General features: G+C 45.2%; 1 protein-coding gene across 12 annotated transcripts in view; it reads left to right on the top strand.

Annotated features, from left to right (window-relative positions):
- Positions 1 to 27153, top strand: part of ZNF462 (zinc finger protein 462) — a 138024-nt gene that overhangs the window by 38080 nt on the left and 72791 nt on the right. For 6 of the 12 annotated variants that reach the window (XR_006820764.1, XR_006820765.1, XM_046022557.1 and 3 more), the window contains 4 exons: positions 17551 to 17800; positions 18341 to 23958; positions 24761 to 24925; positions 26567 to 26853. Coding sequence is in view for 8 of the 12 variants with exons in the window: in XM_046022557.1 (XP_045878513.1) it covers positions 17581 to 17800; positions 18341 to 23958; positions 24761 to 24925; positions 26567 to 26853 (6290 nt within the window). In the remaining 4 variants the exon portion in view is untranslated. Of the gene's footprint in view, positions 1 to 17550; positions 17801 to 18340; positions 23959 to 24760; positions 24926 to 25131; positions 25791 to 26566; positions 26854 to 27153 lie in introns of those variants that run through there. The other 6 variants (XR_006820766.1, XR_006820767.1, XM_046022560.1 and 3 more) reach the window with 6 other exon arrangements.

Here is a 27153-nt window from a genome sequence, read left to right as displayed (position 1 = left end):
GAGTTCCTTACAGGTGTGTGTGGGCTCTGGTGGAGAATGGTGTGGAAGTAATGGTTCAGTTAGGTAAGGAGTCATAGTATCCTTTCACTGGCCCTAGGAAGGCTGCCCTTGACCATATGGAATTTGTTTTAGCCGAATGCTACTCAGATGTACCAGATGTAGAGGGCTGAAGAAGGAAGGAGAAAAAAGCAGTTTGGGAAAAGGGGGAGTTGATGGTAGTAATGGCAGTTATAATTAAGCCTTCATGCATGTTGGAGACTATGCCAAATTCTTTGTGCTATTATTCCAGACAACAACCCTGTGATATGTGGATTTCTTTATATGGATGAAGAGGTACAGGTTTGGAGAGTTTAAATAATTGGTCAAGGATTCACAAAGCTCATAAATCATGGAATTGAGATTCAACCCCAGGCATGGTAGACTAGACCTGTATTGTTTCCCGAGGAAGAAGTTGGGCCAGGAACGTGAGTCGGTTGGATATGTTTGTGTGGATGTCTGTGTGTGTGTGTGAGAGAGAGAGAGAGAGAGAGAGTGAGAGAGCGCACGCGAGCAGGTTTTCCTCTTGAATGAGAGAGAGTTTTCAGATGGGTGTGATTTGGCTAGTAGCGAGAAATGGAAAATGCAGTTCAGGTGAGCTCTTGGTTAAAACAGGAGAGGACTGGATGAGAAAACCAAGTTGAGGAGTCAGCCTGAGATCAGGGGCAGTGGGAGCATGTCTTCTACTTGTGGTGAGAGAAGAGGCAAAGGAAGGGTGGCCCTTGGGATAAGGAAGGGAAAAGCAGACAGAAGATGGAAACTTCTTTTTCTTTGCAACTAGACATAACGAAGAATGGAAGACGGGTAAATACCAGGCTGCGTGGTAGAATTATAACCAAGAATTTGCTGGGATGCCAATCTGAGGTCAAAGAGAAGTTGGGAGAATACATTGATTCAGACAGATCCAAGGTTGAGATTTTTTTCCAAGTGGTTATGGGGAAAAGACAGTGAGTTGGGCTTCATACTTTAGGAGTTCATTTTCAGTCTTCCTTCCACCTGCTTATGTTCCTTTAACGAGCTCAAGTATAGCTTCTCTTTTCACAGAACTCAAAGATTTGTCAGTGCATGGGTAGAGCAACTTGTTTCTTGAAAATTGATTATATATGGATATAATCAATTAAGAATTATCTTCATGACCTCAAGACTGGAATTCCTAAGTCATTGCATATGGTTCATCTGAGATTATTGATTTAAGGAGTCATTAAAGAGTTCCAAACAGGGTAGAAAAAGGAATGCCAGGGTTTGCAGAAGAGTTAACGTTCTTAGTAAGGTGAGCTGTAATAAAGCCATTGAACACCAATATCTTGCCAGATCACTCCAGTGCTTTACATTTGATGAATGTTTTAAATGTTTCAAGTAATAAGTTCTTAAAATTGAAAAAGTTCTAAATTATTCAGTAACAAATGAGAGTGTTGTTCACCTGGGGACACAACTGGGTCATTCGCCTTATGTATGAATTTTGGAAACTCTCTCATCTTTTTTCAAGTGTTATTTATTTTACTTTATTTTTTTTTAATTGAAAGATTTTATTTATTCATTTGAGAGTGAATGAGTATGAGCCCAGGTAAGGGGCGGGGTGAAAGGTGGAGGGAGAGGGAGAAGCAGATGCCCCACAGAGCAGAGAGCCCGACTTGGGGCTTCATCCCCAGACCTACCTAATCATGATCATGACCTGAGCTGAAGGCAGAAGGTTAACCATATGAGCCACCCAAGTGCCCCTATATTTCCTTGTATGAATGCTTTGGCTAGCATTTTCACAACAATGCTAAGTAATTTTAATCCTTGTCTGGTTTTTAACTTGAATTCTTTTAATGTCTTTTAAGCATGATGCTGAGTTGTATCCATTGTATCCAGTTGTGTGTGTACATATCCATATATTATCTTACTAAACCATTTTTATTAGAAAAGGGTTCTGAATTTCATCACATGCTGTCTAGCCTGTTCTGTATTGCTTAAATTATTTTTCCTTCTTTGATTGCTTAATGTAGTGGAGTATAGATTTTCTGGTATTGAAATACTGCCTTCCTACAGTGCATCCCACTTGATCATGGAGTAATATTCCTTTAATGTCCACTTGGATTTTATTTGAATTCTTGCCTCAATATTTACAAGTATGCCGGTTGCTTTTATTAACATTTTAGTTATCGTTTTGAGGTAAGCTTTGCTATCTGTGTTACACTAGCTTTGGAAATACATTGATGAAACTCTTAATGCTTTAGACTTTGGACCAATTTCAAAAATATCTGATTTACCTATTCTTTGAAGGCTCTCAGGGTGGGCTCTTTGTCTCTTTCCTAGTCTTCCATTGGTATGGTTTCTTCTTGGATTAATTTTGGTAATGCATGTTTCTAAACAATCATCCATTACTTTTAGGTTTATAAATATGTTTATAAATATTATGAATTGTGTGTAGTGATTTCTAAATGTAGTTTATTTTTCATTTGCATTTTTGAATATTTTCTGCTTCTTATCCTTAATTCTGTTTTTGTGGCCCTTCTCCCCCATGCACACCTTTTCTCTTACTAGGCTAGCTAAAGATTTTTATTGAATTTTATTGAATTTTATATTTAGGATTTTGTTGAATTTTATTTATTGAATATTATTAGATTTTTTTTTTTAATGTGGTTACTTGGTCAGTTTTATTTATTTGTTTATTTATGGGGTTTTTTAGCCCCTGATTTTCTATGTTTATCCTAATTAAATCCTTTCTTCCACTTTTCTTCCTTTTTCTTTTTACTTGTGATGGATTTCCAATTCATTTAGTATTATTTCTTTTTTTATTTAGTATTATTTCTTGATTTTTATAAAAAGTCTTATTTCTTGATTTAGCAATTTTCATAGAGCTATGAAATTTCCTCTAAGTACAGCTTTTCCCAAATTCCACATTTTATATACATAACATTTTTAAAGTCACATTATGTAGTTGAGTTTTCATTTCTGGTTAATCCAGAAATTGTTGAGGAGAATGTTAAAAAGAATTTTCCAAGTGTTTGGAATTTTTTGTCACTCCCCTCCCCCTCCTCCATTTTATTACATTATAAGTAAAAGTGATGGACCTTTTTTCTATTTGTAATTTATTATCTCCTAATTCTGACATGATAGACTCCTATAAACCTCCATGGGCATTTGAAAATCTTTGTAATGTCCCACAATTCTTTGAAATGAAAATGTGTTTTCTATATCTAGGATATAGAATTTGAAATGTATCCCTTAACTGAATTCTGACTGTTAATTCTTTTCTTAATTGGCTTTCCTCATTTAATTTACTAAGTGCTTGTGTCTATTTCTTCTTTTATTTGTTGCCTTTTTTTTCTTTATTTGGTGATATTAGGGGGACATAAATATTCATGATAAATCTTCATTGTGGATTGTACTTTTTTACATTAAGGATTCTTTCAACTTTTATAGTTATAATTTATTTTCCTGTATATTGTGAAAATTTTCTTCTTTTTATCCCTAATTTTCTTTAAAACTTAAAGGTAAGCCTAAAAGCTTTTTTTTGTGAGTTTAACTTGGAATAATATTAATCATATTCTCTACTTTTTCTTTCCTTGATTTATCTTTTATATTATTACTACTTTCAAACTTTTTTGTCTTTTTACTATGTGTGTCTTTTATAGACCAAATGGAATTAGAATTTGTCTTTGCATCTACTCTGGGGATATTTTCCACGGGAGGATTTTATCCAGATTGCTTCTATTGATATAATATATATACTTGATTCTAATTAATTTCATTACTAGTATATTTCTGTGCATGTCCTTTGTCCTTTTAGTATGTGGTCTGTATTGGTTAAAAAAAATTAAAAGCTACATTGTCTGTTTTTATTTTTATACTAATTAATTTTTTTTACTTTAATATATGCTTTATACCTCCATTTGGGGATTTAGTAACTTCAGAAGGAAGCAATATCAAGTTTTTTTTAATGTTCTACTATGAAAGTTGAGGATTTTCTCCCACTTACCTTTATCCTCTGATGTCTACCTCTTTGTTTCTGTTACTATGCAGAGGGATTTTTACCAAGTCTGTGCGATTTTTATTGTTATTCTATGGGATAATTTATTGTTATTATAATTATTACGTTGAAGGGTTTATAATCTTGTTTGCAATTATTATGAATTATTCAGTCTTAGTTCTAGATGAAGGGATTCAGTGCTCACATCTTCTGTTTACCTCTTACATTCCATATTCTTGAGATCTTGATTTTGAATCTTCTCTTGGTTGGGTATCTTTCATCATTGAGTAGATACTGAAGGAGAATTATTAGTAAGTGCAGCAACCGTTGACTCTGCTGATTGGAAAATGCTTTCTTATTACTTTTATACATGACTGCAAAGTTAGGAATTGAGTAATTCCAAAGTTGGGAATTGAATAGTAGAGATGCTCCTGTCTCTTTCTCAAGTCTCTGTAGACATCCCTTCACTGCTTTCTGTCACGAAGCGTTCCTGTGGAAAAAGTCTCAAATTACCCCCCCCTGCAATTGACTAATTTTAAAATATCTCAATTTTATGGCATTCAGTGTTTATTCTTGAAATTCTGTAACTTTACCAAGGTGTCTAAATTTGATGATTCTCTTTGTTACATTTTCTCAGCATGTCAGGTATTTCTTGATTTCAACAAAATTATTTCCCATCACAGATTGGAGCTGTTTTGTTTTGCTCTGTTTTGTTTTGCTGTCTACTTCTAGAATACCTTTTATCTGTATGTTGGATCTCTGTTTTCAAACCTTCTTATCTGTCATCTTCTCTACCTGCTTTCATCTGCTTGTCCTTTTCCTCTGTATTTGTATAGTTTTTTGAAGAATGTTTTCCACATCATCAACTTTGTTTTTGGTTTGTGGATTTTGTCTCTTATTACTTTAATATATTTATCGGTTCTGCAATGATATTATTTTTGTTTTCAGTTTCTTTCTTCACCTGCCAGGTCCCCTTTCATCTCATTGTGATGTCTTATCATTTTATCTTTGATCTCTTCTTTCATAGTATCTTTGTTAATTGTTGTATATAATTTTCTTCTGAGTTCTATTCTTTCAAAATAGATTATTCGTTGGTCTTTTCCATACCACTTCTATCACTTTTTTTTTTTTTTTTTTAAACCTGAGTTCATTTTTTTTCTAATTTATCTCTGGTTGGGACATAACTATCAGAACCCGCTCTTGACCCCCAACTAGTAAGGGTAATAATATCTCTTTAAATTTTCTCCTTGAGTCCTGCTCAGTTCTGCTTTCAGAGCCTGAGTTTGGGTCTTCTTGGGTTGTCTTTAACTTCTGTGCCGCTGGAGCAGTCTATCATGGTCCCATGGTCAGGTTCCTGGGCAAGACACAGTTGATGAATTTTATCTCTGAACTCTGTGATTCTGAGTCCTGCTTTTGATTTGAGGGCCCCATTGGTCTGTTGCTTTGGTGTCGCCACACTTTTTTTCCCCTTTGTTTATGTTGACCTCCTCCTATGCCTTCAGCCAAGCCTTTGTTTGCAGTTTGAGACAATTAGCCGCCATTTTTTCTGGGAGTTCTTTGGTTAGCTTAAAGCACGTATCCTTCCTTTGAGGGATTTCCAAACACATCTGTGTTTTCAGATGTTGATTCTTACTGCAGATTTAGCTCTGGACTCTAGCTTTGGTGTGATGATCAAATAACCACTCCAAGTTTGGAGGTGTTTTCTAATAAGATTTTGTTGATCACAAAAGCCTCCTGTCATGGAAGAATCTTGTTTTTGTTTTGTTTTGTTTTGTTTGTTTTTTAGAATCTCGGGTTTTGAGGATTTACTCAGTTCTTACTAATTTCTGGATAAAATACTCTAATTCTTTCCTTTGTGGATTGCCCCATCCCACTTTACAAATTTCAAGGACACCATGTCATGAACCATTCTGAGGTTTTTTAAAGGAGATGAATATCAGTATTAGCATTGTGTTGTCCACAATATTCACTGATTCAAAGACAGGAACTCTGCCTTATGAGTGCTCTTCATCGCTTCTGATGCTGGATTCTGCAACTTATTGTTTTCCCATTAATTTCTAAATAAGAAGTAAAATATTTGCAAACATTGGTCCTCTCTTAGGCTCTTTGAGGACTGCATAGCTATTAGTAGTCATTCAATCAACAGCACTTAGAAGTAAGGTTCCCCACACATTGGAGAAGGGGCTTTACCATTGTAGCACTAGTTTCAGGGACTGTTTCATAGGAAGGAGGATTTGGGCTTAATCTTAAGACCTGAGTGGGTATCAGAATCACCCTGAGGTCTTGTTAAACTACAGATTGCTGGGCCCTTTTGGACACATTAAGTCTGGAGAGGAACATGAGAACTAACTAATTTTTAACAAATTCTGGGATGATGCTGAGGCTGCTGGTCCAGGAACCCTCCCTCCCACTTTGAGAATCATTGTCCTAAGTGATGGGGATTACATGGACCTTCAAAATGTAGGTAAAAGAATTCTATAGGGAGGAAAACATGAACAAAGTGTAGAGATCTTACCATCTTCTTGATTTCTAAACCATTCTCTTGGTTACGATAAGGGACCCTTTATAAGAGACCCTTATGGTCTCTCTGGTTACGATAAGGCACTCATTGTAAGAGACTCTTTAACTTTTTAAATATTGGAGAATGTTTAAAAAGTTAAAGGTGATTCCGGCCTTTCTGATGCATTAACTTTTTTATATCCAATACATGAGTATAGATGTCTACTAAGAATATAGGTAAATAGAAGATATGTACATGAGGTAAAACAGTCCAGGTTGTGATCGGTTTCAGAACATAATGTATAATTTGAAGTAAAACCTGGTATCAGCAATGTTCTGGAGTTAATTGGTCCGGGCCACACACTCGATGGGCCACGAGAAGACTTGCTTCCTTGCCAGGCATTTGTCCAACTGATTGTTCTTCTCCTTCCCATTTTAAAAGAACTGACCCTGATATTTCCAGATACCCCTAAGACTCATTCAGCCAGCCTCTTCAGTGACTTTGTTGGCAGCACACATTTTCCATAAGAAACAAGAGGATGTTTCTCAGGGGGTAGATTTGGCAGGCATAAAGCTACTACGTAATCTTGTTCCGATTCCATGAGGCTGGATTCTGAAGAAAGATAATTCAGTGTTATAGCTCTTGTTCTTCTGTGTATACCTTTGTCAGCAACTTTCAGTCTTCCAGAATGTGTTTCCAAAGTAGGAACACACTGTTTGCATGCCTAAGAAGGTCTTTGAACAGTCAAACTGCAGACAATGGATTTTGCACCTTTTCAGTGACTCTCCTGAGTGTAGAATTCAGAGCAGAGGAAACAGGGGAGGTGGTTCTGGAGTTGGCCTCCCCACTGAAGAAAGGCTCTTGTTACTGAGGATATATGGGGCATGGACTTGAAGTGTGAATAGCTACTAATGAGCTGAATAACATTTATAGAGTGTCTTTACTGCTGATTTCCTTTCTCAAATTATGGAATTGAAAAGATTTTTTTTTCCCCCTGAGTTCAGAGACTTTATGTGCTAGAAGCCCCAGGCAGGTTATTTTTTTGTGAGGCCTCAGTTTCCCTACCTAAAAGGTGAAGACACTGGACCAGGTCGATCTACATGGTCTTTAAGAGCTCCTCTGTAGTGGACATTATGAACTGATAGGTAATTAACTTCTAAGTGAATACTTCCATTGGACTTAAGGAAGGCATGAGTAATATATTGTTTGAGTATTTTTCAGGGACACAGAGGAGAGAAAGTTCTGCTCCTACCTAATTTCGTCATCCATCCGCTTCCCCCCACCACTGAAAATGTTAGTATGGTTTTGATCTATAGGGGAGAAATTTTCCCTCAGGCTTTCCAGAATCCTTGCAAACAAGAATTAAAAGTTTTTTTGTGGAGGGAAGACAGGGAAATAGTCTCAAGAAATAGCCCCGGGTGATGATGCCAAATGTCACATCAGCTCAGGGAAGCTTAACGGTGTCATAAATATATGGGTGCAATGATGCGGCCAGAGGACCTTCCCTGTGGATGATGAGGAAAAGGAAGGTGGTCACTTACTTCAAACACAAGGACAAGTGAAGACTTAAAATTCCTGGTACCCCAGCAGTTAGCTAATCATTATGATGTGGCTTCTTGAGTTTCATTAGCTGGAGTGGGGAGGAGTGTTGTATAACACTCAGTTTTGTTTTTCTGGTCATCGGAGGTTCTCTGGAATTGCTTAGGGCCCTAAATGTTTACCTTTCTGTTGGTAGCCCTGGCACGTGTTCTGGAAAGCAGGGATGTGTACGTTCATGCATACAACAGTTCTCATCAGGACCAGACCTGTGCTGGGCCCTGAGGGTCTGAGAACCAAAAGGAATACATGACTTGTCCTCTTAAGAGTGATTTTGAGTAGCCTGGGGCCCCATCCCTTTGAAAGAAGATAATTTTACATGTTGAAGAGGAGAACATGTGCATCTTGTTTTCCACAAAAATTTTAGTTGGAGGCCACATGTTAAGTGTAGAATCTGACCATTTTTAATGATATTGACCCCTTACCCTCAAAGCCCATGGGGATCATCGACAGTGCAACGGCCTTATCACTAAAGAAAGATGGACCAGTCACTCACCCTAATCTTACACTTTTTTCTTGAAAGTTTAATAAAATACCCAAATCAGAAAAATAAAACTAAAAACTTGTAATCTGAAGACTACTAAGGTTATTTAGAATCACAGAATCATAAAATCTTTGAGCTGGAAGAATTTGCTAATTATCTAATTCAGAGATTCCCTTGCCAGGACCCCAAGGCAAGGACTATAAAGGCAAGTGGGTTATATACAGAGACTGAAAATAACCCCCAGACAGACCACCAACCTCTGTGCCATTGACATTTTGGACCAGATCATTCTTTGTTTTGGGGACGGTCTGGTGCTTTGTGCCAGTAGCACCCCAGTCTCTGGTTGTGAGAACCAAAGATGTCTTCAGAAACTCCCAAATATCCCTAGCCTGAGGTTTTTTGGTGGTAGTAGTGGTGGTGCAGCCGGGAAGGGCAGGTAGGCAGAAGTCCTCCTGGTTGGGACCACCACTGCTCTGTACTAACATAGTGTTAGTAGAAGAATCCAATCTCCTGACCACTCTTTTCTTGTTTGATTGGAATCTTCAGAAGCTCTGACTCATTCATTTAACACATTTGGTGAACGCATTGTGTGACTGTCCCCAGTGCTGAAGATACCAATGTGAGTAGACAGGCATGGACTTGCTCTCAGGGTGCTTATGTTTTAAAGGAAGACAGACTGCAAACAGGCATCTTCTCAACAGTGAAGGAAATAAAGCAGTGGAATGTGGTAGAGAGAAAGTGACTGTGGTTAGGGTTGTGGAGAGGGGGCTCAATTTCATGGGGGTCAAAGGGGTGGGAAAATGTTAGATGGAGTTGTCAGGGAATGCCTCTTAGAGGTTAGAACCTTTGAGCCCAGACTTCACTGATGAGGTGTCAGCCATGTAAAACTACACATGTATTTGTTTCTGAATAATAAGGAGTAAATTAAGAGATGAAAATAGAGATGAAAAGGAAAACTTGTAAAACATTCCTTTTTTGTATAAAAAGGTTGAATATCATAATCTAATTTTTTCATTTAGCAAAATGTCCCAGTAAAGGCTTTGAAAGACTTGGTCAAGGTGAAGGTGATGGGCAGAGTCGTCACACCTGCTAGAAACATTCTTTTACTTGCTGGATAGGCATTTCTGTATCATTGTCTTCCTTCCTATCAACCTAATAGTGAATAAGCTGAAGAAAACTAAATTGGGCAAAAATGAGATTTATCATTAAGGGTTTACAGAATGTGAGGCTTGGTGGAGTACTGGAGCATTCTAGTGTTTTCACATGGTGATAAATTCTAATCTTGGGTTGGCAAACAAATGTCTTAACTTTCTACTTTGAAGTTCTTGGGGTGTAATGATTTTTAGGAGTAAATTTACTTGCTGAAAGTAGATTGGAGATTGCAAGAGAAAAGAAATCCTTGCCTGTCATTTTTTTTAAAATTCCTAATTCTTGGGTATTTGCCAGTTCTAATACATAAACACATAATGTGTTTTACCTATTATAAGATTCTGTTAATTTGTCAGAACAACCAATGGATATGAATGGGCCAGTTGATTAATTTAATAAGGAGGAAGGACAGCCTCCGATAGCTTCTGCTATAGGTGGAGGCCAGAGGAGAAAAGAAAAACAAACAAAAAACAGCCCACAGTCTCCTTGAGCAAGAGGATCGCAAAGTGTTCATGATCCACACAAGCCCAGTCATTGTTTACCTTTCTAGAAAGGAGTCTGCTGAGGGCTTTCATCCTGATGGAGTAGTTAGATCAGGAACCAGGGTTTGGAGAAAGATAGACTGAGGTGCCAGGCTTGTGTGGTCAGTTTTGCCAGATGTAAGAATGAGGCTGGAGAGGTCATTGCAGCATTTGGATCCCGCCCTTGTGCACCACTGATACGGGCGAACTTGGAATGATTCTGGTCTAAAGAAAGTGACTTATCTGAACTTCTGAGCGAACCGTGTACAGAAGGCAACGTGCAAGTGTCTGACGGATTAGATTAGGATTTTCATAGGCTTTTCCCTTAAATAAAAGAGTTCCTCTAGCAAAACTTCCTTATCCTCTCCACAAGGCAACAGCCATATACCGTTTTTTGTTTTGTTTTGTTTTGTTTCATTTTTCTCAGAGTGGTAATAGAGAAAAAGGTAAATTGTTAAAATGGCTTCTGGATCCATTCACTGAAACTATGGAATTTAGACTTTGTGTGGTTGGCCAGGCCAGCGCCAGGAGTGGTTACGGCCGGGAAGACCTACATGACCAACACCCGAGGCTGGTCAGGCTTTCAGACCCACTGAGGAGGTACCGCTCAGTGCACGGATTGGTCTTTCATGGTGGGAAGGATGAGTTTCACTGCAACTTCTGCTTACTCTGCGTCTCAATCAGTTCTGTAATGAAAACCCAGCAGCATCACTGCAACTTCCCTTTAATTTTACAATTTTTATAATGAGAGTTCTTGTAGCATGAAAAGTGTCTGTAGAAACCCAGCCAGCATTCTGAAGAGTTTCTAAAGGAACACCGTGATTTTCTGTCTCTGCCGTTTGGGTGCGGATTGGCCCTCCAGGAGAGAAATCAGTTATCTCTTGTTCTCAATGCTAGGGCGAGAATGGCCTCAAAGTTTCCAAGGAACTTCCTGATGGGCCCATGACATTTCAGAGAATTCATTCAACACCAAGAGTGGCTTTCCGTCATTTGAAAGATGTAGATGAGCTGGGATCTCATTTGTCACAGTTGCGTTTTGAGCATTTTACAGTGAGGAGGCCTCTTGGTTTGTTTTGTTTGTCAAGGAGAATATTGTCAGGACACTTCTCAGAATTAGACTTATCTGGCAAACTGCAGGTTCCCCTTTCCAGACAATGAAGTCTAAAGCTGCTAAGATACTACCCTGCTTCCTCCCTTTCTTTTCTAGTCCCTTCTCTCCTCTTTTATCTCCTTGTTCAAATCACACGCTTCCTTTTCTAAGGACAGGAGAGCTGGCAGGCTGCCGATTGGCCTGTTGGCCTCAATTAGCCTTATATCATTGCAAAGGAATGCATGAATTCTCCAGAAGGTATGTACTATCTCTTTCTGTGTTAGACACTCACTACCTGCTTTCATAACAGGTCACTCAGTCAGAATTGCTCCTTATTTACATATCTGACAGTTTTTTTAGTCACTTAGATTACATCCCTGGATGCTCATCTCATTTTAATGATGATCCCAAAAGGCACCTGTTATGAAATAGTATTCAACGTGCTCTGTAACCCTTGAAAACTTGATGCAGAACAAAGCTCAAACAAGAGATAACCTGAAAAGGACCATCACTGGCCAGAAAGTGAGTGGGTTATTCATCTGCAGCTTGCCTGCCCCAGACTTGTGCCGACGTGCAAGGTCCACAGATGGACCACAGTCTGATCACATAGAACAGAGGCAACGTGCATTGGCAGGACTCCGGGGTCTCCTGGTATTTCTCTGCTCAGTATTTAAATTCAGTCTCATATTGGGGGTTACATATGTGATTGCAAATTAATCCTTTCTCTTCTGAAAATTTGGTTTTGAAGAACAGCTGTGTCTCCCTTCTGAATTCCTTAATTATTTATCCTCCCTGATATGTTAAACCTTTCATTAGTGTGGTGAATTGCCAAGAGTACACAGAACCGCTTAGATCATGTAGCAAACAGTATAAACATTTGATAGGACATTTGAAGACACCACATGGCAAGCCGGGATCTGTAGTGGAGCTGATGCTGTGGGATCGATGGAGGTAGCTTGTTGTCAGGAGTTCTTTGTTGGTTTATTTTGCTGGCTTATTTTATTACTAGGGTTTTTTTTGTTTTGTTTTGTTTTTTTGTTTTTTTTTAACTAAACATGGGAGGAGTACATAAATCATGGGTACTTACTTGGAAGGGGCTGATTCTGCTCTGATAGACAGAGTCCCTATCCAATTTGGAGTGCATATGCTCGTATCTGAGGTCAAAGTAAATCAGTACAATTAATTATTGCATATGCAGAGAGAGAGGAAGTCTTGGTTTGCATTTGCCTGTCACCTTGAATCCTGCAACTGCTGTTGGAAGGAAGTTTCACCTCAGTTTCTTCTCTGTGCAGTCGGGCTGGGAAAGATGCTTTAAATGATTTTTAAGTTACTAGAAGTCCTGCTTTGACCGTGACAAGGGCAAGTGATAAGTAGTGATACAGAACACCCCCTGTTGTCAGAGTAGCAGCCCACATCTACAAGTGGATGAGTTAGTGGTTTCCCCCCATTTTTCATCCGCAGCATGGAAATCCTTCCTTCCTCCCAAACCATGGCAGTGCCGGGGCTTACCATAAGAACTGTTAACCACCTAACACCCCTCTCCCCCAGCTCTTTGACCTCACCCTATCAGCTGTTTCCGATCTCCAAATATATTTGTAGGCTGTTCAGGTTTCTGATGCTTCTGTTTTTCTAGCTGAACTATTCCAGAGTTGATGCATTCCACTGCCAGTCCTTGGATAATTGGTTTTTCCATTCACTGGAAAGTAAGAAAAGCACAAACAACAGGTGCTAACTAAAACCTTTTCTTAGAATTGTGCTTCAGGAGAACTGGGGAGCTTAGTGCCTAATAAATGAAACTAGGTTTCTGGAGTGGACAGAGGAAAAGCACCTTATGGTGTTTCTGGTTCTATTTCTCCAAGGCTTTGAAGGTTATAATTAGTTGCTGCTGAATCCCTGTGGCCGTGGCGCCTCACCGCTTTATTTCTGGTCTGCGGCCTTCAGGCAGAGAACAGGCTCCATCCAGGTAAGGCCTGTGTGTTTTAATCTGGGCACTTCCTGGACACCATTGGGACTTTGACTTGAAGACCATGTTTATGCAAGTCTGGGGAACAGTGTTCGCCAAGCTGCCCTGGGCGAGGGCTGATGGTGGCCTGGTGGTGAGAACACTGTGAACCATCCAGGGTGCCTCCCCGTCTTCAGGTACGTCTGGGCCATGAGCAGAAGAACGGGGCGTGAAGCTGTGGATCGCCCTCTTTCACTTTCACCGAGCCATGATGGCTCCCCGGGATCCTGGGCACAGAAAAGTGGGGGTGCAGGTGGTGTAGACGAGAGAGCAGCCTGTGTCCATCATCCCCCTTTCCCCAATCGCATGTGTACATTCCCGATCTTGAACGAGATCTCTCTGGGTTCTCTTTAACTATGTCTTCAAGAGTTTGTCAGATGTGAAGTGGAGTTAGGTTTCTCATCCAAACCCCCACCTTTGGAAATCCCCAAACTAGAAATGGAAATGGAACACACCAGCAATGGAGGATAAATGGTACTGACGAGCAGTGAATAATTCGAATGTGTGTCAGGAGGACTGATCGCGTTCGGCACTAGGGTATTAGAGAAGAATCCATACTCGCAGAGCAGGTCACTTCGTGGGTGGTGTTTAGAGTTCAGTCCTTGATGCCTATTTGACCTTGAGGGGCCTGGGAATACTGCCGGGGGTGGGGGGAGTAGGAGATGGAGGTGCTTGTTTGATTTGTAGACTCAGCCCATGACCTTCTGAAATAGCATTTCTTTTTAGTTAGTTTGAAGCTTCCTCTTCTGCTTTTGATTTTGCTGATTGGGTCAGTGGTGGGGGGGGGTATTGCTAATCTCATTATGACAGTATTTTTAAATGAAGTAAAGTAGATAGGAGATCAAGGCTTTTAGCTTTAAATCATCATTTTGGAGCAGATCAGTGTCTAGCTGAGTCTTTGAGGGTTGCTGCTCTTTCTGGGCGGATGAAGCAGTCAGAAGCAGCAGAGCGCGTTTCTCCTCTTTTTCCTGGTTGTGGGTTTCTCAGAGGATTACCATCTGCTGTGAAAACATACTCTGGTTGATGGATGGGTCCTCCTCGGGTCCGGCTTTCTTTGTCCCCCGTCCTCCCCCATTCCTTTCTTCTCCTCCCGCTCTCACTCCGTACACGTGTGTGCATCCTCAGTCTCATAAACACATCGGGTTTCTGTTTCTTTGATTGTTTAGGCCATGCTGGAAATTTCCGTTTTCTTCTTCTGTCAGCGTCTTCAGGACAAATGTGTACACAAAGGCAAAATGGCTTTCAAAGGAGGCTCCGTCCTCCTCTCGGGGCTTGGTGCAGACATCAAATTGAAGGCCGTTCAGCTGTACCTGACGCTGGTTCTCAGCAGCCTGGAGATTAACCTCTTCTAAGGCTCTGAGCTATTTTTGAGGTAGAGACTGCAACAACATTAAAGCTAGAACCCATTAGGAAATCACTTTCATCATCTCTTCTTTTTCCAAATCAGTGGGTTTTTTTTCCCCCTGATCTCATGACCCTTTAATCTCCTTTGTAGCAGAACAAGGAGACTGTTGGTTTGTTTTTGCATCCCGTGAAGTTAGAATCCTTGATAACAGCTTCCGAAGACACCAAGATATTAGAGAACCGCATAGCGAGATGAATTTCATGTCTGGGTGGATGACTTAGTGCTGAAGGTGCCCTGCTTTCCTTGTGCAGAACCATCATTTTTGTTGATGTTGTGCAAACCGGGCTCAAAATTTCCAAAAGACACACAGCAGAAAGCCTTTTGTTGCGTTATTTCTAAAGGCTTGAAGTTTTGAAGGGAAGAGATTTTGTTTTCCTCTCGGGCTACACAATGGAGCTTTCAGAGAACCTCTTTTAAAAGGAATAGCTACAGCCTTTGTGTTGAAGGGTGTGTCTGTTGGCAGGGTCTGCTGATGCAGACAGACTGGCTGGTGATTAACAAAGGTCATTAGACTTTGGAATCTGGCAAGCAGAGTCGGATGGTATGTCTTCTGTGTGTGGAAGGACGACTCCCAAGAAGCCAAGGCATTCTGGAGGTCCCCCCCAGCCCACCCCCAAATCCTGCTGTAGAACAGGGTCTGGTCCAGGATCGTCCTGCCATAACCAGTCAGCTCTGCTGGGACTAACGAACAAGCTTATCAATCATGGGATAAAAGAACCTTCGGAGATCTTGGTGAATGACATTTGAGGAGGAGAAAGGTGCTGCTTTTCGGAAAGCAGTGCAAACAGTTCATTCTTTGTTGGGAGCAGAAGAGCATAGGAGGAGCCCAGCCTGTTCTTCTACTGCTCATTTCTGATTGTCAGCCTAGCAGAATCCCAGAGAAGCCATGTTGTGCACGGAAGAGAAGCTCCGAGCTAAAATGGCCGCTCCTGAAGCTCAGAGGACTAGGGCAGCTTAGTGAGTCTTAGAGCTTCGGTGACGCAGGAGCTCATATCTCTTGAAAGTGTGATAAACACATTCAGCAGAGCTGTGGCTTGTTTGGCTGAGATGAAAGGGCTAGGCTTGGGGGATGGGGAGTGCACACTGGATGGTCTGCTTTTTTCTGTGAAGTGTTCTAAATGCAGGAGTCGTCTGCACCATGGAAAAATTTGTTTTCAGGTCTAATGGACTGTGCGAAAGGAGAAGTGGGGTGGGGCCTCAGTGACGGCTGTAATTTGATCCAGAGCTGATAGCAACCTCTTCCACACAATTTGGGTTGGCGCTTAGGCATAAAAGCTTCTGTATCTCGAATGTTGAGACTTAGCTGAAAAGACTCTGGTGCACCGTTCAGTGTTTATTGAAAAAGGATAGGTTGCTGGGTGAAAGAAGAGGTAAATATCTGTGTCTCACTCTGCAAGCTCAGTCTGTCCAGAGCTGGACTTGCCAGAAGTTATTTTAGCAGGCTATCAGCAGGAGCATTCTTTCATAGAAAATCTGCCCGCAATGGCTCCTTTCTCTACATCTGACACATCGCTCAACTTTGTTCCTCCTGCAGAAACAATTTACCTTTTGCCCTAAAAGTAGCGAAAGTTGCAGTACAGTAGAAGTCTAGGAAGATCTGGCCACGGCTTTAGTTCTTGGACATCTGGTTCTAGATTGCAATGACTCAGTAGAGTTTGCGGTGAGCTCCATGAAGTAACTCACTGATTAAGATAATAAACGGGTATCTCAGCTCAAGATATGTATTACGATGGGACAGACTACACCTTCTAATACATTTTTAATCGCTTAATGGTGAGCCTCTCCGTTGAGTTAGTGGGAAGCTATCTGTGTCTCTCCGTTGCCCAGCGAAGAACAGAGTGAAGGTAGCTGGGCAAGTTTTGCTTTATTCTGCCCCAGGTTTGCAGCTTTTTGTGGGCAAGTACACACTGCACGTTTGTTAAGGAGAGATGTAGGAAGGGAGTCACAGCTTAGAAGCCCCTCTTCAAAACTGTGTTTGTTACCTTAATGTAAACCGAGGTATCAAGGTACAACTCTAAACTAGAAACTGGATTGTCATCTGAATTTGGTGGTTGGAGAATCTCATGAGAAAAAATAGTTTATGACCTAATTATGTTGGAGAAGCTGTTAGGTTGTAATTGGTAGATAGTAAACAGCAAAATAATCATTTAGCTTATGAAACGCATACACACATGTGCACGCACACACACAGCTAATGTGGGGAAAAGAGGAAAGAGGCATACCCCAATATCAGTTAAGGTATTAGAATAACAAAAAGCATAATAAAAGCTCTCTCTACCACCACCCAAGATTCAATACTATTTCACCATTTGGGGATGAAACATCAATGTTCTAATATTAGAACAGCTAACAAAGATCAAAATTTGTCCTTCTTTCTGTACAGACATCCTCTTTACTTCTGAGAAGGTTCTAGTTCCCAAAAACTAAAAAAGGGTCCAAGCCAGAATCAAAGTCAATAATGACTTGACAAGAAATTTGAAATCAGTCAAGAAATTCAGAAACTACTAAAACTCTCGAACTGTTAAGGGTTTCCTTGACCAATGGCATTTGAGGATGTATTTATATCAAAGTGGAAAATGTTTATCTGGGTCCCCCCACCACCCGCCCCTACACTTTTTTGATGTTTGGATCTCAAGGACACTATCCCTATTATGTCTGGTTGCATTTCTTTAGTGGACATTCCAACTGGCAAAGTTCAGTGAAAGATCTGCTGATACTAGAAATGTTTCTGTTAATGGACTTGTAGCCCCATCGACTTGGGATATTCAGCTAGTACAGTTCTTCAGACATTGTATTCTGCCTTCTGTCACAGATTCCTAATGTGAGAAGGTAGGCCCAGATCATGGAGGTGCTACAGTGTGATGGCTGTGACTTCCGAGCCCCATCTTACGAAGATCTCAAGGCGCACATCCAGGATGTCCACACAGCATTTCTGCAGCCAACTGATGTTGCTGAAGACAATGCTAATGAGCCACGATCCGGGTCCATGAACGCCAGTAATCAGACAGAGGTGGAGTATTCTTCGATAAAGGACGAATTTGCGATCGCAGAGGATTTATCAGGTAAATCTTTGCTGATTCTGGGTGTATCTGATCTGTTTCATGGCGCTCCTCTAGTTTTAGCCTGTAGCCATGGGTCTTGGCATGTGTGGCTTCTTCTGAGTTCCTTGCTCTCTGCAAGCGGTCTTTGCGATTAGGGTGTCATGTTTCTGTACGAGAGTGTCCTATGTTATTGTCCTTTTAGCTTCCTTATGTTTCCTTTCAATTTGGAGAACAGGATAGTACCTTGCAGAATTCTGGGATGAATGTCGCAGTGTGGGAAATGCATCTTTTTATAGCCCTAGGGCACGTTAGTGGAGATGAGGTAAGTATCATCTCTAAAGCTGAACGGTGCGTTTTCATTTGTGAGAAGCGCTATGTGTGTGTTCATTAATGCTTCATTAATACTCTTCAGGGCCTCATCTGGAGATGTTATTAGGACTTTTGAATGTGATGTTTATTAATGAAGAGCAGTTGAAAAGAAAAATTGATTTGCATGATGAAATTTCTTAATTCTCTTTTGTTTGCTTTTCTGTTCTCACTTACCTCGTGCTTTCTCTTTAGGTCAAAATGCAACTGCACTGGGGACCGGAAGCTACTATGGCCACAGTCCAGGATATTACGGTCAGCATATTGCCCCTAATCCCAAACCAACAAACAAGTTTTTTCAATGCAAATTCTGCGTACGCTACTTCAGGTCAAAAAATCTCCTCATCGAACACACAAGGAAGGTCCACGGAGCTCAAGCTGAAGGGAGTTCGGCGGGCCCCCCTGTTCCAGGATCCTTAAATTATAATATCATGATGCATGAGGGATTTGGAAAGGTCTTCTCTTGCCAGTTTTGCACATACAAGTCACCGAGGAGGGCGAGAATAATTAAGCATCAGAAGATGTATCACAAAAACAATTTGAAGGAGACCACTGCTCCCCTTTCTGCCCCTGCTCCAATGCCAGACCCTGTGGTCCCACCCGTGTCCCTGCAGGACCCCTGCAAGGAACTGCCAGCAGAGGTCGTGGAGCGCAGCATCTTAGAGTCCATGGTCAAGCCTTTGACCAAGTCTCGAGGCAACTTTTGCTGTGAGTGGTGCAGCTACCAGACCCCCCGCCGGGAGCGCTGGTGTGACCATATGATGAAGAAGCATCGTAGCATGGTCAAGATCCTTTCCAGCCTCCGCCAGCAGCAAGAAGGGACTAACCTCCCTGATGTGCAGACCAAAAGCGCCCCCAGCCCCACTTCCAACTCCACCTATCTGTCCATGAATGCTGCAAGCCGGGAGATGCCCAGCGCCAACGTCTCCAACTTCCGGGGCTCCATCAGTAACTCCATCATGAGACCCAATTCTTCGTCCGCTTCCAAGTTTCCACCCGTGTCTTACCCTCAGATGAAGCCGAAGTCCCCTCACAACTCTGGCCTTGTTAACTTGGCGGAGAGATCGCGTTATGGCATGGCTGACATGACCAATTCCTCTGCTGACCTGGAAACCAACAGCATGCTGAATGACTCCAGTTCTGATGAAGAGTTGAACGACCTAGATAGCGAGAATGGCTTGAATGCCATGGATCACCAGACGTCAGGCATATCTGCAGAGCAGCTAATGGGCTCGGATGGCAACAAGTTGCTGGAGACCAAGGGGATTCCGTTTAGAAGGTTCATGAATAGGTTCCAGTGCCCCTTCTGTCCTTTCCTCACTATGCATCGACGTAGCATCTCCCGTCACATAGAAAACATCCATTTGTCTGGAAAGACCGCCGTCTACAAATGTGACGAATGTCCGTTTACTTGCAAGAGCTCGTTGAAGCTTGGGGCTCACAAGCAATGTCACACGGGTACAACGTCAGATTGGGATGCTGTGAATTCCCAGAGCGAGAGCCTTTCTGCTTCCCTGAACGAAGGTGTCGTGTCTTATGAGAGCTCGAGCGTCAACGGCAGAAAGCCGGGGGTCCTATTGGATCCCCTGCAGCAGCAACAGCCGCCGCCCCCGCCGCCGCCGCCACCCCTACCGCCATCCCAGCCGCAGCCACCACAGCTACAGCCGCCCCACCAGGTGCCAGCCCAGCCGCAGCCCCAGCCCCCGCCGGTGCAGCCACCTCAGCCGCCCGTGCCAGCCCCGCCCCTGCACCCTTACAAATGCACCATGTGTAATTACTCCACCACGACTCTGAAAGGGCTACGGGTCCATCAGCAGCACAAGCACTCATTCTGCGACAACTTGCCAAAATTCGAGGGGCAGCCCTCAAGCCTGCCGTTGGAGAGCGAGACAGACAGCCACCCCTCTTCCAGCAACACTGTGAAGAAAAGTCAGACCTCAATTCTTGGGTTGTCCTCCAAGAACAATTTTGTAGCTAAGGCCTCTAGGAAGCTCGCCAACGACTTTCCCCTCGATCTGTCGCCTGTGAAGAAGAGAACGAGGATCGACGAGATCGCAAGCAACCTGCAGAGCAAAATCAACCAGACAAAGCAGCAGGAGGACGCAGTGATCAACGTGGAGGACGACGAGGAGGAAGAGGAAGACAATGAAGTGGAGATAGAGGTCGAGTTGGACAGGGAGGAAGAGCCCACAGAGCCGGTCATGGAGGTGTCCACATCCTTCTCGGCCCAGCAGATCTGGGCGAGAGATGCTGGCGAGCCCCAGAAGGAGCCCAGCTTCAGAAGCGTCGCCCACGACTACAACGCCACCAACGGGGCGGAAATTGAGCTCACCCTCTCCGAAGACGAAGAGGATTACTATGGCTCCTCGGCCAACATGAAAGACCACCAGGTTTCCAGTACTGCTCTGCTAAACACCCAGACTCCCATCTATGGAACAGAGCACAATAATGAGAACACAGACTTTGGTGACTCTGGACGGCTTTATTATTGCAAACACTGTGACTTTAACAACAAATCGGCCCGGAGCGTCAGCACCCACTACCAACGGATGCACCCTTATATCAAGTTCAGCTTTCGGTACATCTTGGACCCCAACGACCACAGTGCCGTGTACAGGTGCCTGGAATGCTACATTGACTACACCAACTTTGAAGACCTGCAGCAGCATTACGGTGAACACCACCCAGAAGCCATGAATGTACTCAACTTCGACCATTCGGACCTGATCTACCGGTGTCGGTTTTGTTCCTACACGAGCCCGAACGTCCGAAGCCTGATGCCACATTACCAAAGAATGCATCCCACGGTCAAGATCAACAACGCGATGATATTTTCCAGCTATGTCGTGGAGCAGCAGGAAGGGCTGAATACGGAATCCCAGACGCTGAGGGAGATTCTGAATTCAGCCCCCAAGAGCATGGCGACTTCTACTCCCGTGGCTCGCGGTGGCGGTCTGCCGGCTACGTTTAATAAAAACACTCCTTCAAAGACCTTTACTCCAGAATGTGAAAATCAGAAGGACCCCTCAGTTAACACTGTTGTCGTTTACGATTGTGACGTTTGCTCGTTTGCAAGCCCCAACATGCATTCTGTCTTGGTTCATTATCAGAAGAAACACCCGGAAGAAAAGGCTTCCTACTTTAGGATCCAGAAAACCATGCGAATGGTGTCTGTGGACAGGGGCTCTGCCCTTTCTCAATTATCATTTGAGGTGGGTGCTCCAATGTCTCCCAAAATGTCCAACATGGGTTCCCCACCCCCCCCACAACCCCCGCCACCAGACCTCAGTACTGAGCTTTACTACTGCAAACACTGTTCCTACAGCAATCGGTCAGTTGTGGGAGTGCTTGTCCACTACCAGAAAAGACACCCAGAAATAAAGGTCACTGCCAAATATATCAGACAGGCTCCTCCCACAGCTGCAATGATGAGGGGTTCTGAGGGGCCCCAAGGCTCCCCTCGGCCACCCGCCCCCATGCAACAGCTGAACCGCAGCAGCTCTGAGCGAGATGGCCCTCCTGTGGAGAACGAGATGTTCTTTTGCCAGCACTGTGATTACGGGAACCGGACGGTCAAGGGTGTCCTCATTCACTATCAGAAGAAGCACCGAGACTTCAAGGCCAATGCAGATGTGATCCGGCAGCACACGGCCACCATCCGAAGCCTCTGTGACCGGAACCAGAAGAAGCCTGCCAGCTGTGTGCTCATGGCCCCCTCCAGCGCGGAGCGGGACAAAGCGAAACTGCGAGCGCTCAAGTGCAGGCAGTGCTCGTATACCTCCCCCTACTTCTATGCACTGAGGAAGCATATCAAGAAAGACCACCCTGCCCTGAAGGCCACAGTCACGTCCATCATGCGGTGGGCATTCCTTGATGGCTTGATAGAAGCTGGCTACCACTGCGAGTGGTGCATCTATTCACACACAGAGCCCAACGGTCTGCTCCTGCATTACCAGAGGAGGCATCCAGAGCATTACGTTGACTACACTTACATGGCTACCAAACTCTGGGCTGGGCCAGACCCATCCCCTCCCTCCCTCGCGCTGCCCACGGAAGCCAAAACATACCGATGCAGAGACTGTGTCTTTGAGGCCGTGTCCATCTGGGACATCACCAATCACTACCAGGCATTCCATCCCTGGGCCATGAATGGTGATGAGTCGGTGCTCCTGGATATCATCAAGGAGAAAGATGCCATCGAGAATCCCCTACCCCCCTCTGCCGAAGAGCTGGTGGGTCCCGTGAATTGTGAAAACAGCTTGCCCACTCCACTCCCCGAGCAGGATGCAGAGTGCCCAGAGGACGCAAGGCTTTCCCCAGAGAAGAGTATCCAGCTGGCCTCGGCCAACCCGGCCATCTCGTCCACCCCGTACCAGTGCACAGTGTGCCAGTCTGAGTACAACAACCTGCATGGCCTGCTCACCCACTACGGGAAGAAGCACCCCGGCATGAAGGTAAAGGCAGCCGACTTTGCCCAGGACATCGACATCAACCCCGGCGCGGTCTACAAATGCAGACACTGCCCCTACATCAACACCCGCATCCACGGTGTCCTGACGCACTACCAGAAGCGCCACCCGGCCATCAAGGTGACCGCCGAGGACTTCGTGCACGACGTGGAGCAGTCCGCGGACATAGCCCAGAACGACGTGGAGGAGACGAGCAGGATCTTCAAGCAAGGCTACGGCGCCTACCGTTGCAAACTGTGTCCCTACACACACGGCACGCTGGAGAAGCTCAAGATCCACTACGAGAAGTACCACAATCAGCCCGAATTCGACGTCTTTTCCCCGTCGCCCCCGAAGCTTCCGGTCTCCCTGGAGCCCGAGATGACCACGGAAGTAAGCCCCTCCCAGGTGTCCGCTGCCGAGGAGGACGTGGGAGAGGAGCCCATGTCCACGTCGCACTTCTCCGCCTCGCACCTGGTCTCCCACACTGTGTTCCGGTGTCAGCTCTGCAAGTACTTCTGCTCCACGAGGAAGGGCATCGCCAGGCATTACCGCATCAAGCACAACAACGTCCGCGCCCAGCCGGAGGGCAAGAACAACCTCTTCAAGTGCGCCCTATGCGCCTACACCAACCCCATCCGCAAGGGTCTGGCGGCCCACTACCAGAAGCGCCACGACATTGACGCCTACTACACCCACTGCCTGGCCGCCTCCCGGACCATCAGCGACAAGCCCAACAAGGTGATCATCCCGTCCCCACCCAAGGACGACTCCCCGCAGCTCAGCGAGGAGCTGCGGCGGGCCGTGGAGAAGAAAAAGTGCTCGCTGTGCTCCTTCCAGTCCTTCAGCAAGAAGGGCATCGTGTCCCACTACATGAAGCGCCACCCGGGGGTGTTCCCGAAGAAGCAGCACGCCAGCAAGCTGGGCGGCTACTTCACGGCCGTCTATGCGGACGAACACGAGAAGCCGGTGCTGATGGAAGAGGAAGAGAGAGGCAGCTTCGAGAAGGCCGAGGTGGAGGGAAGCGAAGCTGCGGAGACCGAGTGGCTCCCGTTCCGCTGCGTCAGGTGCTTCAAGCTGTCCTTCAGCACGGCTGAGCTGCTGTGCATGCACTACACCGACCACCACAGCCGGGACCTCAAGAGGGACTTCGTCATCCTGGGCGGCGGCCCCCGCCTGCAGAGCCCCGCCTACCAGTGTAAGCACTGTGATAGCAAACTGCAAAGCACAGCGGAGCTGACCTCACACTTGAACGTTCACAATGAGGAATTCCAGAAGCGTGCCAAACGTCAGGAGAGGAGGAAACAGCTTTTGAGCAAGCAGAAATATGCAGATGGTGCTTTTGCAGATTTCAAACAAGAGAGGGTAAGGCTATGTTTTGATTTCCCTTCCCCCAGGAGGCCTCTCATCACTGGTGCCCACACGCACTTCTTCGTTGCCAGCCAAACTGCTACAGGCTTCCTAGTGACTTAGCTTTGCCAGAGAGCTCCATAAGTCAATTAAACGTTTCGAGCTTGATTAGCCCCCCATCCTAGGCTCGCCCTTCTCCGCGGCCCTGCTCCCCTCCCTCCCACTCTCCCAAGGCTCCCCTGGGGAGGGCCGGGGTGGTTTCTCTGTCTCTCCTTCCGCCAAGTAGCCTTACGTGAGGCCCCGTTACACGACGCCGCTCGCTCTCTTTCTAAGGCAGCTGTGGGCCGTCTCTTGGTGTCAGCCGTGGTGCTGGTCCGCAGTGTCTGCTACAGGAACCTAACATCTCCAGGAGTAGATTTGTCTGATTGGTTGGTTTTGCGGTTTGGGGTTTTTTTGGTTTGGTTATTTTTTCCCGGTCAAGACTTTCACTAATGGCGTAGCTATGCAACGTTTCACCTGCGTGGTTGACACTGCTTTGAAAACCACCCGGCGCGGTGGCCGTGACCATGACGCTTCTCCACAGAACTCTGCTCTCCTCACAAGTCGTAACATGTGTGGGTTCCGGAGACTTTTGCGTGGCAGGCAGCGCGCCACGACTCTGACGAACTCGTTCTGTAAAAAACACGGCCGATTCTCTCCCTTGGTTTCTAACCTGCTAATCCGCTTTGAAATAAAGTCCGCTAGTAAGCGACAAGCGTAAACGCCGGCGTGCGAGGGAGGGCTCGGAGTACTGATGGCTACCACTGTATTTTACCAGCCTTTTGGTCACTTAGAAGAGGTGCCAAAGATCAAGGAGAGGAAGGTGGTGGGCTACAAGTGTAAATTCTGTGTGGAAGTGCACCCGACGCTCCGAGCCATCTGCAACCACCTGCGGAAGCACGTCCAGTATGGCAGCGTCCCCGCCGTGTCCGCCGCGGTGAAGGTGAGAGTCGGGGAGGGGGGAGGTGTGGATGAGCGGTCAGGTGTGTGAGCCGCTGGAGTCACTGATTAACCCCCCCCCCCCCCCCCCCCCCCCCCCCCCGCCCCTACCCCACCGTTGCGCAAAGCAGCTCAGGAAAGGGCGTCCCAGGATGTGGGCATTCCTGAGCTGCGCTTGGATTGGTCTGGCTTGTTTTGATTTTTTTGCAGGTTGGACCCTCTTCATCTTTCGTGTCTCCACCCGGTCGCGTTTCGATCTGGTTCCCTTCCACGTGGATAGTTTGGTGGAAACGGAAGATCCGGGCCTCTCCGGACAGGAGGCTTTGGGTCGCCCTTCTGTTCTGCATGTAGTGCCGTTAGGTGTTACGCTCTTCCAAGTTGCCCGAGCTCTTGAGAGGAATCAAGTGGGTCCTGTTCCCATCATCTTCTGCTCCCCCCACTGCCTGACTTCTTACTGTTCTCATCCTGCTGACGGTGCAGAGAGCCCAGGAGAATCTTTTACTTCTTATCCTGGGTCCTCTGAGGAGCGTGACACACATGAAATCTAAAACTACGTGCCTTCGAGTCACAGTAGGCCCCAAGAACCTCTTGCCCTAATTTGGCTCCTTTATCCCCTTTTTACCCATATGTCGCTGACCAGTGCCTTCGCTGACCAGTGCCTTCCCTCCCTGCCCCAATGTCAATTAGGCTGCCTGTTTTGAACGTCATAATCCTGAGAGCAGCCACAGTTTAGGGGACCTGCCTTCCAGGATATGGCTAAGCACTGATTTTTGAGCAGTTAGTTAGTTCAGGGCTTGGCTATTTCTCTCTAGATATGTGAATATGTTTTCGTTGTTGGCCTTTCTCCATCTGGTGTCCTATTTTTGCCCATGTAACATGGACATAAAGTCTCTGCTTTCCTTTGCTGAAGACAGAAGCCCCTCTGGCTCCCAGCAGAACAGTGGCTCCTGGGGGCAGCGGCAGTCAGCCTCTTCCGTGCCACCACAGTGTGTCCCAGGCTTGTTTCCTGGAGTCACTCGAGGGAGACTGAGCAGTTCCTCATGTGTAATCAGTAACCCAAGGTGTCACCTCCAGACACAGGTGTCTTAAACTCAGGCTCCTCCTTAAGTTTTTCAGTCGATCACACAGCAGCCTCCCATTCAGTGGGTTAAGTCACCGTACACAGGGTGGGGAGGATCATGGGTGGCAAAGGGCAAGGTCCTTCCCTTTCCTTTATTTTCCGAGGATGGCCCACGGCTCCTAGATGCCCAAATCTCTCTGCTGTGTTTTCCTCTTCCTTCCTTTATTTTCTCTGAGCCATAACCCTAACCCTGCTTTGTGTGAGTTCAGGTGGGATGGCAATTTGAATTTTCTTTCTAAGATGGGAGCAAAGTGAGTGGATGGTCTTTGCAGTGGGAGAGCCCCTCTCTCGTGTTTCCCAGGCAGTGGCAGCCTGTGCCCAGACATGTTGGCCTTCACATCACCACCACTGCATGGCAGGCGGGTTTGCCCTCCCTCTAGGGGGAGCTGGAGAGGCAGGGGAGGAAGCTTGAACTGGAGATGCTGATGAGTTTGGGAGAATGAAGGGAGAGGAGGAGTGCTGGAGACGATGATGATGGATATTTATTTTGTTGGTGGGGCATGTGTGTGTGTGTGGTTCTCTTAGCAGGAGGCCGAAGACCCTTCCCACTTGTTTCTGGATGGATTGGAAGTTGCCAAAGATGCCAGTGGCGCCCTGGTGGACCGGGTGGATGGTGAACACTGCTTGCTTGATGGAATGTTGGAGGATGAAACCCGGCCGGGGGGATACCATTGTAGTCAATGTGACAGAGTCCTGATGTCCATGCAGGGGCTGCGTTCTCATGAGAGGAGCCATCTGGCCCTGGCCATGTTTACCCGCGAGGACAAGTACAGCTGCCAGTATTGCTCCTTTGTTTCTGCTTTCAGGCACAAGTAAGTGCTGTTGCGTGCCCGCAGGTGGGGAGGAGGGAGGCGTCCTAGCGGGAGGCAGCTGAGCTGGAGCTGGGGTTGGGGAGTAGTGAGGCAGGGGGTGGGTGGAGGCGTCCAAGAGCCCTGCTGAGGGCTTTCACTTGCTGCTTAGGTTACCTTGAGCCTCAGTCACCCTGTCTGTCAAATGGGGCTACGAGCCCCAGATTATTTAACATTAGACGTGGAAAATACAGGTCTTTTTCACAAGTGGCTATTTTGGAGGCCTTGCTCTGATTTATAAAAGACTAGAAAGTAGAGGAGTTT

The sequence above is a fragment of the Meles meles genome, chromosome 11 (genome assembly GCF_922984935.1).
Source record: "Meles meles chromosome 11, mMelMel3.1 paternal haplotype, whole genome shotgun sequence".
Lineage (NCBI taxonomy): Eukaryota > Metazoa > Chordata > Mammalia > Carnivora > Mustelidae > Meles > Meles meles.
Note: the sequence above shows the minus strand (reverse complement) of the source record. Positions and strands in the feature narration are given on the sequence as shown.